Source organism: Staurois parvus, unplaced genomic scaffold (genome assembly GCF_062004578.1).
Source record: "Staurois parvus isolate SC_StPar_1 unplaced genomic scaffold, SC_StPar_1.0 ptg000133l, whole genome shotgun sequence".
NCBI lineage: Eukaryota > Metazoa > Chordata > Amphibia > Anura > Ranidae > Staurois > Staurois parvus.
The window spans coordinates 8294688-8313439 of record NW_028317929.1 but is presented as its reverse complement, the minus strand read 5'-3'; the positions used below and the strand labels follow the sequence as shown (position 1 = coordinate 8313439).

Sequence of the window (18752 nt, the reverse complement as noted above, 5' to 3'; positions counted from 1 at the left end):
TATCACAAGAAATAAAAAAACCCAGTGGTGATCAAATACCACCAAAAGAAAGCTCAATTAGTGTGAAAAAAAAGGACATACATTTTGTTTGGGTACAGCATTGCATGACTACGCAATTACCAGTTATAATAGTGCAGTACTGAATAGCAAAAAATGGTCTGGCCATGAAGGGGGTTAAATTTTCCAGAGCTGAAGAGGTAAAGGTGTACACAGGTGCAAGATCCAAAAGGGGGTAAAGGATTTATGGCAGTGATTAAGGAAAAATGTGGCTGATGCAAAAGGTTTGGTTTGAAAACATTTCTGTTTATACTCTTACATATGTTTTATATGACAGCACAACTATTGTGTATAACTAGCCATGAATAAAATAAGCTGTTAATATCACCTTAAATATTTATGACACATTCAGAAGTGGACCAATCTTTCCAACAAGCTTCATTTCTGCTTGTTGATTATTGTGCCTTTTAACATTCACTGATTGCCATGGTAATTGTATGGGAAGAAACCAAGATAAGGAAAAAAAAAGAAAAAAAACTATAAAATTGCATTGGCCCAAGTTGTGATTTTATGTCTAGTAAATGGCCATTGTTACATAAACATTATCATCACAAGCAGTTCTATCCAGCAGTGAGTATAATATAGTCAAGTAAAATGATGCATTGCTACCTATAATTTTATGGATTAGGAGTAGAATTCTGCAATCAATATGACTTTAGAACCAAGCTAAATATATAGAAGATTGACAACATTCTCACTAGGTTAAGAAAAAATCAAATTGCTAGTAAAATTAACATACATTAAATGAAAGTAGTTCACATGCAAATGAGAAAGTGAAGCAAGTATGCCAGTATACAACGTTAAGCAAGCTCTCCATCCAAAACACTACAAATTATGCTTTTGCTGACTGTCTTTATATCAGAGGAATTGCTAAATAAAATTATCAGCCCTGGCACATCATTCTGACAACAAGAACAGTAAGGCGTCTGATTGGAAATTATCGAGAATGGCACAGGTAGGGATACAGCTAAGCTACAATATAATCATACAGGTGAATGTGCTATGGGGGTGAAGTTTATACTAAAAAGTCCATGTGTGAAAGATATCCATGGCAGCTCCTCAATGAGAATGAAGTAATCTCTGCAAAATATAAAAGGAAACAGTAGAGGGCACCAACTAAGTGCAGTATGTAGGAAAGACTGGAAGAGCGGCGAAACGCGTCACACTTCCGGTTTCCTTTGTTGAGCGTGATATCATATCCGGTGCTCAGTTTGGTTTACTTTCTGGAATCCGTTTTACACTGGGAAGTCTGTTTTGGAGGATTTTGTCAATTGGCGACTTATTTTAAGTTCTAATGTGAGTAGATTGAGCAAAATTTTATTCAATTAAAAGTCTTTGCAATATTGCACTGTTGGTTCTCCTTTGTCTTCCTATAAAACACATAGTGATGAGGGGAAATCCCTTTTGGAGTTGGATGTAAGGAAGCTCTTGTATATGGAGAAGGCTATGGAGAGGAAATTTTCCTGGGAATTGGAGGATAATATTGTTTTGAGTATTGAGGAAGGTGTGGATCCGTGGAGTCTTTTCTCTGTATTACACTTATCCAAAATTTTTTTTTGGAGCACTATTTGCATGTTTAAAGGGGACTTTATTTTTGGTTTTATCACTTTTTATATTTGGACACAAATTTTATATTTTTTACATTTTGGTGGTTTTGGACATTTTATAACCACAGAATTATGATTTTTGTATAATTACTTTTGATTAATTTTATGTTTTGCACGATTTTATTGTTTCACTGATTTTTTTATTTTTATCAATCTTTATGATTCTTATCAAGGCACAGCAGCATTCACTGTCAAATTTTTCACAGTTCTTGTGGCACAGGTTGTTTTTATTTTAGTATGTAGGAAAAGACTATTAACCACTTGCCTATTTTTGCTACTCGGCGCTGCACTAATTCAACTGATAATTGCACGGTCATGCAACGCTGCACCCAAGCAAAATGTACGTTCTTTTTTCACACAAATAGAGCTTTCTTTCGGTATTTGATCACCTGTGCACTTTTTATTTTTCATGCAACAAACAAAAAAAACCAAAAATGTTGAAGGAAAAACAATATTTTTTACTTTCAGCTATAAAAAATATATAGTAAACTCAAAATTAGTTATAAATTCAGGCCAAAATGTATTCTGCTACATGTTTTTGGTAAAAAAAAAATCCCAATAAGTGTATATTGATTGCTTTTTGTGAACGTTATAGCGTCCACAAACTATGGTATAGATACTGCAATTTACGCCATTTTTTTTGCTATACAGCGCTGCGCTAGTTTAACGGACAATTGCGCAGTCGTGCAATACGGTACATAAATGAAATTTATGTCCTTTTTTCACACAAATAGAGATTTCTTTCGGTGGTATTTGATCGCCTGTGCGTTTATTTTTTGCGCTATAAGAAAAAAAAAAAATATTTTGAACTTTTTGCTATAAAACATGTCCAGTAAAAAAAATTTAAAAATCAAATTTAGTCATAAATTTCGGCCAAATGCATTCTGCGACATGTCTTTGCTAAAACAAAACCCAATACGTGTAAATTAATTGGTTTACGTGAAAGTTATAGCGTTTACAAATGGCAGGAAAGATACTCGGATTTTTAATTTTTTTATACTAATAATGGTGGCGATCAGCGACTTATGGTGGCGATCAGTGACTTATGGCAGGACTGCGGCGGACAGTCTGACACTGGGGGGGAACTGACTTAGGGTCACTGACATCCCCAGTGATACCAACACAGTGATCACTGCAAAAAAAAAAAAAAAACAGGGACACTGTACTAATGGCACTGGGGAGGAAGGGATTCACTTTTTTTGCACTGAAAGGGTTAACTGTGTGAGGGGAGTGTTTTACTAGGGGGCGGGGGTGTGTACTGCACTGAGACACGCTGATCGGGACAGAGAAACTCTGTCACTGATTGCCGCTAATCACCGGGCCACAGCTGACAATAACCGGCTGTGACCCGGTGACTGACACCTGCGGCTAAGATCGGCGGTGAAAGTAGGGCGGCGGCACTCCTCGCGCGCGCCCCCCCTACCTGTTTTGAAACAGCACGTTTTAAAACGTGCTTTTGCCCAGCCGTGCCGCCCTGCCACCGTTTTTATACAGTGGCTGGGCGACTAGTGGTTAAAAAATCCAAAGTGGCAACTCAGGTGATGCATAAGGATAAGGGAATGTAATCCACTCAGTGCGGTTTGCTGTTGAGCCTCAGTGTGTCTTTAGGAGCCCGGAAGCAGATGCTCTTGTCAGGAGCTATGTAGCACCAGAAACAAACCTAGAAATCCTGGTGCCGCCCTGGAGCACATGGACTGCACAAGACCGGAAGCGACATCATTATCTGGGAGGGCTGCAACATGTGGGAACCTCACTACATGTTAGAGAGACTTTTAAATTAGACGGTGAGGAAAGGGATTACAGGAAGCGATAGCCAACAGTGAGCGACAGTAAGAGGGTGCTACTGGAGGCATTACCGGTAGTATAACCAGATAACCTAAAAGCTGGGTGAGTGGGTTGGAAGAAAATAATTACAGCCACAGAACAACTAAAGGAGTAAATAACATGCACCCATACAAAACTAAGAGGCCTATACACAAATGCTAGGAGCCTAGCTAACAAAATGGAAGAGTTGGAGCTGCTGATACACAAGGAGGATTTTGACTTTGTGGAAATATCAGAAACTTGGTTTGACAGCTCACATGACTGGCCTTGTATCGGAGGAACAGGGAGAGTAGAAGAGGGGGAAGGGTGTACCTGTATATAAAAATATGATTTGCTGGTGAACGTGAGGGGCGGCACTGCAAATGGGGCAAGGGAGGAGAGTCCCTGTGGGTGGAACGTCAAAGGAAAAGAACAAATGAGAAATTAATAGTGGGGGTATGTTACAGGCCCCCTGAAGGATGAGGAGGAATTGGATCTCTTATCACAATGGGGGACTTCAACTATCCAGATATTAACTGGGCGGAAAGACCAACTCACTCATTTAAGCCTCATCATTTCTTAAATGTCCTGCAGGACAACTCAATGTTCCAATTCATGAATGCCCTGACTAGAAAGAATGGATTGCTAGAACTATTAATTACAAATAAACACAGATTTTATTGCAGATGTGGAAATATGGGACACCTTGAGAACCAGCGATCACAGGATAATTACATTCAGCATAAATCATAGGAAAAGAAGGCACAAAAGGTAGCACAAGAACACTTAATTTCAAAAGAGCCACCTTTTGTAAACTGTTCTCAATGCTACAAGATATTAAATGGGACTGACATCTAAGAGCATTGAACACAGGAAAAATGGGAGTACTTAGGAAAATAACAAACGGTATTATCCAGTGTATTCCAAAGGGCAACAAATATAAGAGACCTGGGTGGCTAAACTTAAAAACATAAAAAGATACATTAAAAGAGGAAAATAATAACCTTAAAAAATATAAGGCAGAGGGGTCATTATCATTCCAATACTATAGGGATTGCAGTAAGAAATGTAAAAACACAACAAGGGCAATCAGAGATACTGTGGGTAAAAAAGTAATGAACGCTTCACCATTTTTCTAAGTAAATATATTTCTAAAGGTGCTATTGACATGAAATTTTCACCACAATGGTAATAACCCATGCAATCCATACATACAGTTGTGTTCAAAATAATAGCAGTCAGACATAACTAACCTGATCAAACACTGTTTTTGGTAGAAATGATATTTCTACATGGCAAATAATTTACTAGCAGGTGTAGTAGAGTAATAGAAATCCAACAGACCCAACAGTCATGACATGCATGCTGCTGATTCTGTGGAATTGAATCACTAATTGAAAGGGCATGTTCAAAATAATAGCAGTGTGGAGTTCTATTAGTGAGGTCATTCATTCTTTGAAAAACAGGTGGCAATTATTGCCCTTATTTAAGGAAGGAAGGAAGGAAGGAAGGAAGCAAATGTTGTACATGCTGGTTACAGTGCATTTCTCTCTGAAATTCTGAGGAAAATGGGTCGTTCCAGACATTGTTCAGAAGAACAGCGTACTTGAATAAAAAGTTGATTGGAGAGGGAAAACATATAAAGAAGTGCAGAAAATGATAGGCTGCTCAGCTAAAATGATCGCAAATGCTTTAAAATGGCAACCAAAGCTTGAAAGACGTGGAAGAAAGCGAAAAACTACCATTCGAATGGATAGAATAGCCAAAATGGCAAGGACTCAGCCAACAATCAGCTCCAGGAAGATCAAAGAAGGTCTAAAGTTACCTGTGAGTACTGTTACAATTAGAAGACGCCTATGTGAAGCCAAGCTATCTGCAAGAAGCCCCCGCAAAGCCCCACTGTTGAAAAAAAGACGTGCTGAAGAGGTTACAATTTGCCAAAGAGCACATTGACTGGCCTAAAGAGAAATGGCGCAACATTTTGTGGACTGATGAAAGTAAGATTGTTCTTTTTGGGTCTAGTGGCCGGAGACAGTTTGTCAGATGACCCCCAAACACTGAATTCAAGCCACAGTACACTGTGAAGACAGTGAAGCATGGTTGCGCAAGCATCATGATATGGGGATGTTTCTCATACTACGGTGTTGGGCCTATTTATCGCATACCAGGGATCATGGATCAGTTTGAATACATCAGAATACTTGAAGAGGTCATGCTGCCTTATGCTGAAGAGGAAATGCCCTTGAAATGGGTGTTCCAACAAGACAACGACCCCAAACACACCAGCAAACGTGCAACATCTTGGTTCCAGACCAACAAGATTGACGTTATGGAGTGGCCAGCCCAATCCCCGGATCTTAACCCAATAGAAAACTTGTGGGGTGACATCAAAAATGCAGTTTCTGAGGCAAAACCAAGAAATAGAGAAGAACTGTGGAATGTAGTCCAATCATCCTGGGCTGGAATACCTATTCACAGGTGCCAGACGTTGATTGACTCCATGCAACACAGATGTACAGCAGTTCTCAGAAACAGTGCTTATACAACTAAATATTCATTAAGTGATTAACCACTTGCCTACCAGGCACTTATACCCCCTTCCTTACCAGGCCAATTTTCAGCTTTCAGCGCTGCCGCACTTTGATTGTCAATTGCGCGGTCATGCAACATTGTACCCATATGAAATTTTGATCATTTATTTCTCACAAATAGAGCTTTCTTTTGGTGGTATTTAATCGCCACTGGGCGCTTTACTTTTTGCGCTATAAATTAAAAAATGCAAAAAATTTGAAAAAAAAAAAAAGTTTCTGTGTTTCTATTATAAAATTTTTCAAACAGGTATTTTTTCTCCTTCACTGATGTGCGTTGATGAGGCAGCACTGATGGGCACTGATAGGCAGCACTAAAGGGCACTGATAGGCAGCACTAATGAGGTGGCACGGATAGGCAGCACTAATATGCAGCACTGATAGGTGACACTGATGATGGGTACTGATGGCACTGACTGGCATCACTGCTGGGCACTGACTGGCGGCACTGACTGGCAGCACTGCTGGGCTGCACTGGTGGGTGGGCACAGGTGGGTGGCACTGGTGGGCACAGGTGGGTGGCACTGGTGGGTGGGCACAGGTAGGTGGCACTTCTGGGCACAGGTGTGTGACACTTCAGAGTGGCACAGGTGGGTGCACTGCTGGGCACAGGTGGGCGCACTGCTGGGCACAGGTGGGCGCACTGCTGGGCACAGGTGGGCGGAGCTAGTGGGCGCACTGCTGGGCACAGGTGCGCGGAACTTGTGGGTGGCACTGCTGGGCACCGATCATCAGGGCACTGATCATCAGTGGCCCTGATGATCGGTGCCGATCCTCGCTCTGACAACTGCCGGTTCTCGGCAGTACTTTCCTCACGATCTGACAGCGTGAGGAAAGTGCAGCCGAGAACCGGCACTTGCATTTCCCTGTGATCAGCATGTCATTGGACACCGCTGATCAAGCGGTAAAAGGCCAGTATGATCGGCCTTTTACCACATCTCGTGATCAGCTGTGTCCGTAGGACACAGCGATCACGGAGATCGCCGGGTGCGCGCCTCCGGGGCGCGCAGGAGAGCGCGTTCTGGGGGGACGTCATATGATGTCCACTCAGAACTGGCCGGTCGCAGTTTCGGCTATCTGCGGTCGGCAACTGGTTAAAACGAAAGCAAAATCTTCAAACATTTTTCAGTTTATATAGTGAATGTTTGAGTTTGTAAAGAAGAATACAAACACTGCTATTTTTTTTTGAACAGTCTAATATTCACTTTTCTTAAATTTTTTAGAGAAACAACACAAATTTGATATATTTTTCTTCATGTTTTGATTTGGAATAGAATGTGTAGTGTTCCCAATGCATTTGTGTATATGGAAATAAAAGCTATTAGCAGTGTGTTGAAAAAAGTGAATAAAGCTCAAAATCCTTCTATCATTTTGAACACAACTGTACATATTCTGAAGATGTAGCAAAATATTCCTTCCATTTTTTTTTTTCATCTGCCCTGTTGATTTGTTCAGTTACTGTGGCATGTACCTTGGAGAAGCATGCATACCACACGTGCTGTTTTCTTGCACGTTGTTGTGATATTTCTGCAGGTCTCCTCATCAAATATGTGGTTTATAAAGGGAACATGTTACTTATATTTTTCACTTTTAACAAACTAAAGGTTTCACTCAGTATAATGCCAGCTGTGCTTTATTTTTTGATATACTGTATGCGGTAGTGCTTTTAAAAGTCAAGTTTTCTATGCACAAAATATCTCAATGGGCAAAACAATAGGTTCAAATGCTACATGGTGCTTACAGAAGGGAGCATAATAACTCAATGTAACTTCACTGACACAGAAATGCAAACTACTATTAGTTTCAATAAATGCAGTTTGCACCTTTATAAATACTCTTTATATATAAACTACAACAGGTTAAAGGAAAACCCTTATTATTGATTTCCTATCAGTGTTTCCCAGCACTGTTCCTCAGCAGCACTTTCTTTCTCTGAAAAGCATTTGTCTTGACATGTGTCTAAGCATGAACACAATATATTTTGCAACAAGAACTATATGCAAAAAAGGAAATGATAAAATAATATGATGCCTAATTGTTGGGCTATGGACAGTAACCAGAATTAACATTTGGAAGACAGTTGCCACCCTGCAACAGGCTCTGCTTGAACAAGGACCAGGATTACAGTGTATTATTTAAATCAAAAGCTGTAGATCTGGAAGAAAAAATATTTAGTTTCTAAAAATCTGGTAGCTCTGACCTACTTGTGCCCCTCCATCCCGGATTCCCTCTAGCTTTGGCTATATGTAGATTATCTCTATCTAGGAACTAGGCCATGGGGAGAATCCAGTGCCTTCTCTTTTTTCTTACTTGTCTCTCTTTTTCATTCTGTGGTTCACTCCCCCTCTGCATCTTTTTCCCTTATCTTCCCTCTCCTCTCTTGTGATTTCTCCTTTCCAATCTCTGTTCTCTACCCATTAGCCAAAGGCCAATGTAGCCAACCAAGCTGAACTACCAAGAACTTTGGCATATTGGACCCAGACACTAAGCTGCTGTTCCCTTCCATTAGTGTCTTCACTGTTGTTTCTGTATGTTTTATTGTGTGCAATGAACCTTTTCCCCTGTGTAGGCTCCACAGTTGTCCAATTCTTTCAAAATCAATAGAAAAATATTGAAACTGAAATTAAAACATTAACATTTACATGAAATACATACAACCTAAAATATATTAATTACATAAAAATAAGAAAAAATAAGCCTTGGATAGAGTGGGAAAGGCTTAAAAACACCTGACCATTTTTTTTTATGGTGTATATTAAAAAAGCTGCGTTAAAAAAAGTGTCTTATCTATAAATCAGCCACCAGCACCATATATAGGATACACTATATCAACCAAATTATTAAACTAAATTGTGCAGCACTAAACTTAAAAATACATGAAACACCATATACAAAAAAATGCATGAAAAACACTCACATAAACACTGTGTATACAGGTGTCTAAGTACAAACTACGCATCCCAGAATTGCTCCGAACAAGCATGCGCATAGACACTCATCTATGACAAAACACATTGGGTGGAGCCGGAGGCCATCGCGTTTATGCACCTGTGCGTGCTTGTTTGGAAAAATTCTGGGATGTGTAGTTTGTACTGAGACATCTGTATACACGGCTTACACAAGAGTGTTTTTCACCATTTTAACATTAAAACTGTAATCGAATTTACACTATTGGATCCTTCCTTTCTTTTGTACATGTGGTGTATTGTGCCTATCCACATATATGGGAGATGAATTAATAGGATACCTATCTGGTGGTGATTGGCTGGTGTATTGATATACAAACGCTGTTGTGGACTATTCTTACGACGATCACAGTATTTCTGGTAAGCCTCCGAGTGGTTTGTTAAACACATGCAATGGTTTATATTCTGACTACATTGAATCGATGAAGAGGACCATTTCTCTATGTGTCACTTTTATGCACTTGTGGAAGTTACGGACAAAAATTTGGACTTTTATTTACTAATGTCACCTATGCATTTTTTTGTGTATGGCAGGCATTTCATGTATTTTTAGGTTTAGCGCTGCACAATTTAGTTTATTTTATTTTTTTATTACAGCTGTCTGTGTCTCCATTAGGGAAAAGTACATTTTATACATTCTAACCTTCCATTCTGAAATGTCATCTGTCCCCATTGGAGACGTTTCATATAATTTTCTATTACCCTAAAACTTTATCACTGGCACAGGAAGTGAGAATTAATCTCTCAGCTAGCAAAAAAAAGAAAAGGGAAAAAAAAAACACAACCTGGCAGGGTAATTTTCCATTTTTTGGCTGGGGCCAGGCTTTAAAGTGTCACTAAACTCACAACAGTAAAATCAGTCTGTATATGCAGTAAAGCGTTTTGTTATACTCACTGTAGAATCTAAGGGGTTCATTCTCTGCATTGTGTAAAAAGGCTGTTGGATCCTGTATTCTCTGATCCTCCCCTTCTCCTGTCCCCAATCTATTTTCAGATAGTACAGAGCTGTAAGAGTCACTCTGCACATGCTCAGTTTAGTGTGTATTGCTGGAGAGTTTTTTTTCTTTGGGAGGGTGAATTTGATCAACACAGAGCCAATCAGCACTGACCAGACAGAGGGGCAGGGGGTCACACAGCCCCAGACAGTCGGAGCAGAATGAAAACTCCTCCTGCAAGCTTCAACCAGTGCTCAGCTGGACACAGAGGTCACAAGATTGCTATATAATGCTGATGAGAAAAGGTATGGGTTTAGTAACAATTTAAGTGTGTTATTTGCCCAGCATAAAAAATGTTTCAAAGCATCAAAACCAATGGGAGTCTGGGATAAAGGAGCTAGCCATTTTCCTAGTTAAAGTAATTTTCCTGCACATAATCGAGTTTACTGTCCAGTAATCCAACTAAAGGATACTATTTACAGACTTGTTTCTTTAACTCTAAAATGGCTAGTACACAGCCGCACAGTAGATTTTAAAAAAGTTTTATCATGTACAGCATATGGGAACATTTATGTACATATCTAAAATGGTACCACAAGCTTTTACCAGTTGGGATTCTCTTCACATTCCCTGTACACAGACTCCTCATTCATAGATGCATACTGGGCCCATGTTAAGCAGCGGCTCTTTAGAGTCATCACTCTTGATTTCATATCCAGCCACGACTCTTCTTCCATGTATATATTTGCCACTTTTAAGATACCCCACTGTGTAGAACATAAAAATGCACATATGTAACGAGATTTAAAACTGGATGATATTAGTTATGCATTTTATTTAATTTTCATTTAATACACAGTACTTGTATATATGTTTAGATTTAATGTCAGTCTGATAACCGATAACAAGCAGATTGTACTTACGGAGTAAGGTTTGATGTGTCGATAATGACTTGCATAGTACAACGTATAAGAGCCAATAGAGCATCATTAGCCCTGCACTGCATGCATTGGCCACACTACAAACCATGGCAGAAGAAAAAGCAAAAACATACAAATCCATCAATCATGAATTAATGGATCATGAAATCCAAATCTTACTCCCAGCCAAATCAATTTTCTTATTGCCACTGGCTTTGGTTTATAACGACAGGTTGATAAAGAACTTTCTGAACCAAAAAAATTAGGAATAAAAACACATAATGGTTAAAAACATAGTTTGCCTATGGTGTCAGCACAGTATAGTGTTAATCCTATAAATTAGGCAAAGATGGGTGTATTCCTTAAGCCATCTCTAGAAGTGAGTGTATTGTTCTTTGAAAAAGAAACACGGTTTCAGTTAAATCTATGGTTAATACTCAAAAGAAGCCAAGCGTACCTGCCTATATTTGATTTCTCTGAGATGAGGTATTCAGCTTTGCACTCTAGTGCAGGGGTCTCCAAACTTTTTAAACAAAGGGTCAGTTTACTATCCTTTAGAGGGCCGGATTATGGCCAGTGGGAGTAGAAAAGGTCCCGAGGTCAGTGAGAAAAAATAATGCCCTATTGATTGGGTCAGTCAGAGGAATTGTGCCCCATCATTAGTGTTATGGGGAGAAATTGTGCCCCATCACTGATGTCATTGGAAGACATTGTGCCCCCTTCATTGGTGTAAGAGGGGGGGGATTATGCCCGATTTCTGGTATCAGTGGATGAAATAATTCCCCTAGGGCCAGATAAAGGCAAGCAAAGGGACGCATCTGGCCCCCCGACCCGCGGTTTTGAAACCTCTGCTCTAGTGTATGAAATATTTATCTTTAGAGCTACTGTAATGTTTAGAGCTACTGTTAACAGCTGGTCAAGCTACATTTATGGAGGTTTAACCCTTTTGTTGCCACTGATGTACGTCATAAATTGGCAGCAGCAGAGGGGTTTACAAAACATTGTGGCTGCTACAGCAGCCAAGAATGCATGTAAATTTGACACGCCAACTGTTGGCTTTCAGATAAAGTAATCTATTGGCTGTACAAATGCCCGATCACTTCCTCAGACCATTGGAAGAGTCACCCTAATTACCTCTGATTGATTTTACTACATGTTACAGATCACTGTGTATGCTGGACTATATGCAATAATTCTAGGGCCATTATTCATGGTTAGCTCTAAACTGATAACCTGCAAGAGCTTTTAAAGGGTCACCTATGGAAAATTTTTCGAACAAAAATTTGTCACTAGTGGTGCATCGAAATTAAAATTCTGGTACCAAAACCGAAAATTCAGAATGCAATTGGTCAAAAACCGAAAACGGACAGTTTTGAATTTTTTTAATGTAATGTGGCTGGCGTTTTTGCACTGAAGTCAGTGGGCGCTTTTGTATTGACATCTATTGGGATGCGACTCTGCCCAATAGTCTAGTGGGATGCGACTTTGCATCAAAGTCTGTGGGACGCGACTGTGCATGCGAGTTGCCTTGCCTTTATAATAAAAACAGAGAAGCCATTCTCAGCACCTTTTTTCCTATCGGCAACATGCAGATAGCACTATTTTAAATCATCGATATATTGGTGCATCCCTATTTAACACCATTTTATGGACATGAGTATTTTTAAGGCTTGACATGCTGGGTATCCATTTACTTTCCACAGCCTAGTCATATATATTTTACCAAAAACGAGGGAATATATAGGGGGTTATTTACTAAAACTGCATGGTGTGACATCTGGTGCAGCGCTGCATAGAAACCAATCGGCTTCCAGGTTTGTCAAAGCTTATTTGAACAAGCTGAAGTTAGAAGCTGATTGGCTACCATGCATAGCTGTACCAGTTTTGGAAAGTCTCCCCCATAGCACCGATGTGTAGTACAAAGCCTAAAATGTTAATTTTAACATGTGTGCAAAAATAAATTGCAAGAGCACTGGCAGTGAAAGGAACATTGGAGAATGTGTACCAGTTGTACAAAGGAGGCGGCAATGGGGTAGATTTACTAAAGGAAAATTGGTTGTCCCCTCTGTATAGAGAACTTTCACTTTGCACTTTCACTTAGCTTAGTAAATGTGGCACTGAACACCCTCCAGCATGGAAACCTCTGCCGCCCATAGATGCATACGTGCAGAAAATGGGCAGTAAGCCCACCCCCTTTCTTGCAACACACATGCGATATGCGAGTGTCAAGCAGTTGGCCTGCCTTATTGTACTAGTAGGTCAACAAAAAGGACATGCACAGTTGTTAGCAACAGCACACCGCAATACGCAGTAGCGCTGTACTGTACGTTTTGGTATGATGCAGCGCATTCCCTGTTTAGTTATCTCCCTTTCACTTGTTCTTTGCTATGACTACAAGTGAGTATTCTCCTGTGGGCTACTCATGAAGTAAAGTGTGGGAGCTAGGGTTAGGGTGTCCAGTAAGCGTATGCAGTAACCCACGTGTAGACCTTGCTGCAAATTTTTATGTCGAAATTCTCATTTGCGGATGGAGGACTGTTTTTTTTTGTTCAGCCCAGAAAGGGAAAGATGTCCTGCAGTCCTGTCTTAAGATGACGCCCTAAGTCAGGACATGTTTTTTTACTAGTTCACCAAGTGAGAATAATGGGGGAAAAAAAGTGACAGAATAAAATTAATGTAGACACATTTCAGGCTTGCTAAAATGCAATATATTACATTTCTGTATTTTGGGTTTACATACAATAAAATGTAATGGTAAATTCTGATGCAGAAAAGATACTCCTTGTATCTATCACTAATGAACTCATGCAAGGATTTCTTTACTGATGGTTAATGAACTAAGGGTTAATTTTTTTCAGTAGGTGTTAAATGCAATGTTAAGTCTGCTTACATTTTATCCTATGAGCTGCTGCTTTTCAGATGCTTGATACATTAACAAAATTAAACTTCACAAAGTGTTGCTTTATAATTACATGTTTTTAAAGTCATATGAACGAGAATAGCAGGATCCTTTTTATGGGCTCCCAACACATTACCTGGGGAGCCCGATGTAACCCTGTGTTACCCAATATCAGCAACTCCTGACACAATCCGGCTGTAAATGAACCACGGCACAAACAGAAAATGTTCCTTTACTTTGAAATGTACTGTACATTAATATTCCTGGATCCTCTTCCGACACCTCAGTCCATAATTCAGCAGATTTTATATTCTTCAGCTACCATAATCAAAAATGCTTTGTAACAGTCTCTGGATGAAAGGTGCTTTCTAAATGTAAATTATTTCTACATGTGACCTGATGAAATGTGAGAAGTGGAAAAAGAAAGCTGTATTCATCCTGGTAATTAGACTCCAGGATTACTAGTTAAGCAATGATGAAAGCTGACCAACTGCTGTTAGGGCTTGGTGTTGATGTGCACTCAGTGACCTTAACAAATGATGGCGAGGTCATGCAAATGTTTACTTGGCTTTCAGCTCAAAAATGAATGAGAATGGGGACCAATCAGTTTGGATAAATCTGTAAACAATCTGCCCATTCTAGGTTTCATGTGGAGCTTTTTCCAACTATAGGTTACAACCAATTTATATTGATGGATTTCAAAAGACCCTGTTTGTCAAATGTTGCATGCAAAGCATTGGCAGGCAAGATATGGTATCAGTTAATATCAGCACAGGTTTCTTACCTTGAAAATCCACTTTCTCTGATCTGATGAAGCATGAAAAAAAAGTCACACACAAGTTGTATACCCACTCTGTGGTGTTGGCTTTTGCATGCAGCATTAAACAACTACATTTTTAAAGAGTTAATTCAGATTCTGTTTCCTTGCTTTTTAATCTCCTGGGTGCCCTGATCGTGAGGACACTGCCTAAAAAAGGACCTTAGCTCTTAAAACTACCACCCAGCTCTGTATTGGACATGTTACATAAAAAAAAAGTCAAGAGAAAAGAAAGTCCAAGAAAAGATTTAGGAAAGCTGTAAATTCTGCAAGGATTTATTACTGCTTTCCTCACCCCAGACACCACCAAACTTCTTGTACACGCCCTCATCATCTCACGCCTTGACTACTGCAACTCTCTTCTCACTGGCCTATCCAAGTGCAGGCTCTCCCAGCTCCAGACCATCCTGAACTCAGCAGCCAGACTCATCCACCTCACCACCCGCTCCACCTCTGCCACCCCCCTCTGCCTCTCCCTCCTCTGGCTCCCGATTGTCCAACGCATTAAATTTAAACTTCTAATCCTGACCTACAAAGCCGTTCATAACACTGCCCCTGACTACCTCACCAACCTGATCCCCAAGTACCACCCTACCCTTCGCTCCTCACAGGACCTCCTATCATGCTCCCTGGTCTCCTCCTCCCATGCACGACTGCAGGACTTCTGCAGGTCCTCCCCTATCCTCTGGAACTCACTGCCCCAATCCATCCGAGCCTTCCCTCCCCACATTCAGGCGCTCCCTCAAAACCCATCTTTTCAGGGAAGCCTACCCCACCCTCACCTAACGGCCTTTCTCCCTCATTCCTCCCACCACTTCATTCCCCTCAGCCACTTCCTATTGTTCCACTACCCCCTCCCTCCTAGAGTGTAAGCTTGAAAGAGTAGGGCTCTCTTACCCCTCGTACACTTTCTGTCTGTCTTTGTTGTACTGTGCCATGTATTGTCCCCCCTATTGTACAGCGCTGAGCAAACCCTTTGGCGCTATATAAACTCGATGTAATAATAAAAATAATAATACTGCTAGTGTCACCAAGAGATATGTAGATTAACGGCCAGGGTGCCAACTGTCCAGCTATTTATGGACAGTCCATAAGAAACAAATACCTGAATTCTGTCCGATTAGTGTGCTGTATTTTCCTGCATAGCAGGACTGGATACAGGCAACTGTACGCTGTTGAATCTTTACTGCATTTCACAGTTCTTCTAACCCAACAATTAGTGCCTGCTGAAAGAGATGATAGAACAGAGAGTATAGTAACAAACCTCATTGTGTAGTGATGCTCATTCATTCTCCAATCAGCATGCTGAGGACTAGTCAATGATCAGTTTGGTGTCAGGAGTGTCTACCAATCCTGATCAATCAACTGCTGGTCTCACTCCAGCATCCTGGATTTTGTTGGGATACTTTCTCCCCGACTGTCTGTTCACCTGAAAGGTGAATGAGTAGGCCAATCTCTGGGTGGAGAACAATCCTGATTGCAGGCTTGGCTGGCTTAAATCTCATGCTAGTGATATTGTGTTTGTAACACATACTGCAAGCTCCCTGTCTGTCTGTCTGTCCTGCTCTGCTGTTTGGATTCCCCCGTTGATGACCTAGGATCAGAGATAAACTACTCTCTGAACTCTGCCTGTCTTGACTACAGATCTGGGTACTGGTCTGTTAATTCACTGGATATAACTAACCTACTGTAAATTCTGCTTTTAGCATCTCATTGATTTAATCTCACATGAATCTGATGCGTGACTGGGAATATATTTAAACACATAGCTGTACACAAAGTGTTGACAAGTCCGTTCTTATCACAAAAATTAAACTATACTTTTACTGTGTTAGGATAACATTTTGTGGCAATGTGTGCCTAAAACTGTTAATTTGTTCATATCTTTCTGTACCATTTTTCATACTGAAATTAGGCTAATGCGAGAGTGAGATTTTGGCTGCCAACTCTAGACACGCCACAAGAGTTCACCTACAACTGAAATAATGAAAGTTCTTTATATCACCTCTTGTGGACCTCTCTGGACATGCTACCCCATTCAGCAGGAAGTTATTCCACTCCTTTCTACAATAGCAGAATCCTGGCTGGAGACAAACACCAGACATCTTCTTCTTTCCCTCACTATCTGTTGCACCTCATCACTTTCGTACATTTTCCTTCAATTCTATTCTCCCTATGCTGATATTTTCAGTTTTTTTGTCCTTACTACATAGAGTTCTTCTGCACCTTTTTGATGACTAAATGCTAATACTGCATTGTGCTGATGGACATTGGTCTTCTCAACTACATCTATGTAGCATTGATTGTCTTTACTTGACAGAATGTTTTCGTTTTAATATGCTTTGCAGGGGTTCAATTTCAAATAGAGACATTCACATCCTCTTTTACGGTTTACATTAGAAGCATTTCATATAGCTATAAGGCCAAAATAAAGTAGTTTTTGATACTCATTTTCAAAATTTTTGCTGCAGGTTTATGACTCAAAACGTACAGGTAGCTGACACAGTCAGGCAACAAGCATTTCTTAGAAGGTGGTCAGGATTGGCAGCCCCCATAACAGGATCACTTTAAGCTCAGTAAAAGAAAAATTGTAAAGTCTAATGCCTGGTACACATGGTCAGAAAATCACACGAAAAATACCGCTTTCGAAGCGATTGTACAATAATCTGATCGTTGGTACACAGCTTTCAAGAGCCGACACAACAGTTCATGCAAAACCTGAAAAGTTTCTGTGAACAATAACAGAACAAACCAGAAGACCAAAGACCACGTATGCTTAGAAACTAAAAGAATAAAATTACATTATAATACATTACTTCCGAAGTTGTATTCTGTCATACAAGAATTTTTGTAACTCTAGTAACCTATTCATTTTCATAAGAAGACTAGCATGCAAAAAGACAACAGTACGATCATTCGTCCGATATTCTCATAGAATGTATGAAGCGCAAGATCAGCAAGACGACCACGAAGAGGTCAGAGGTCATCAACAGTAACAGGTGTGCTTTAATTTCTTATTGTTTGCACCCTGTGTCATAAGGAGAATTGATTATCACAGAGCCTCAAAGATCCTCTTCATCACCATTACCTTCCCTGGTTTCAGAAAAGCCCATACTGAAGTTATGCGCTATGAAGCTTCTTCAGAAAGCCTAATATTTGGCACATACATGGACAGCACACCACAACATACACCTATTTAGTATGATGTGAATGGTTATGAGGTTTAGCTTTAAATCAACAATTATAATGGTGCCAATGATCAGGAGATAGCTATACGAATAACAGAAAAACAGGCATAGTTTATATTTTAAAAGCAGAATACCAGAACATTGTGTTCTAGTCCTCTTTATCCCTGTTCTTTTGGCATGTTTGTAAACTGAAGATAACCTAGAATGAATCAAAAATTCACAGCGAAGACAAATATTTTAACAGGCTAAACCAATAATTATCCAATCAACTCATTGGGACCAGTGAATGCCTCATGTCTCAGTTCTCAATGGTTCTATAGGTTGGAGTCTCAGAAATATTGACCAATTTGGGAAAACGACATGTCTTGTATGGGAGACAGTGACAGAATTCCTCATCACTATACTTGTTCCACATCAGTGACTCAGGAGGTATCACATGAAATTCATTAGCAAGTCAGTCAGGCAATTAACATCTTTAGAAAGAGTGGTCAGTGATAGCAGCCTCCATTTTTGCTCTCATGACACATTTTCTTTAAAGCTGAACCACAGTCAACTAATAATAGTGCAAAAGTAATTTCATGCCTTAAATAACCCTTCATTACTTTTACAGTAATATTGTTCACAACACACCCTCACCTTAGCCATGCAGCATGCAATGGAGAAACAGTTTTTGGTATATATACACATATAAAAATGCAGCGCTGTAAAATGATGCAGGATTTCATTTTCCCACAAGAGGGCGTTATCGTCATCCATTTCAGCACATATCCATTTTCTGACCAGAGGGAGAGAGGGGAATCTCCAGGATTTCTTACACACATGCGTATTTTAAATGCGCTTCTGGTTAGTTTGCATTCTTTCCATTGGCACTAGAAATTAATGAGTACCTTTTCAGGACTATTATTGTGTTGATTTGCATGATCTGATCATTTTACAGCGCTGCATTTTTATATGTATATGTTTTACTGAGGA

General features: G+C 39.9%; 1 protein-coding gene across 1 annotated transcript in view; it reads right to left on the bottom strand.

Annotated features, from left to right (window-relative positions):
- Positions 1–18752, bottom strand: part of PRELID2 (PRELI domain containing 2) — a 145331-nt gene that overhangs the window by 49790 nt on the left and 76789 nt on the right. Inside the window, exon 4 of the mRNA XM_089673021.1 lies at positions 10563–10723. Within this exon, the coding sequence (XP_089529147.1) occupies positions 10563–10723 (161 nt within the window). The remainder of the gene's footprint in view (positions 1–10562; positions 10724–18752) is intronic.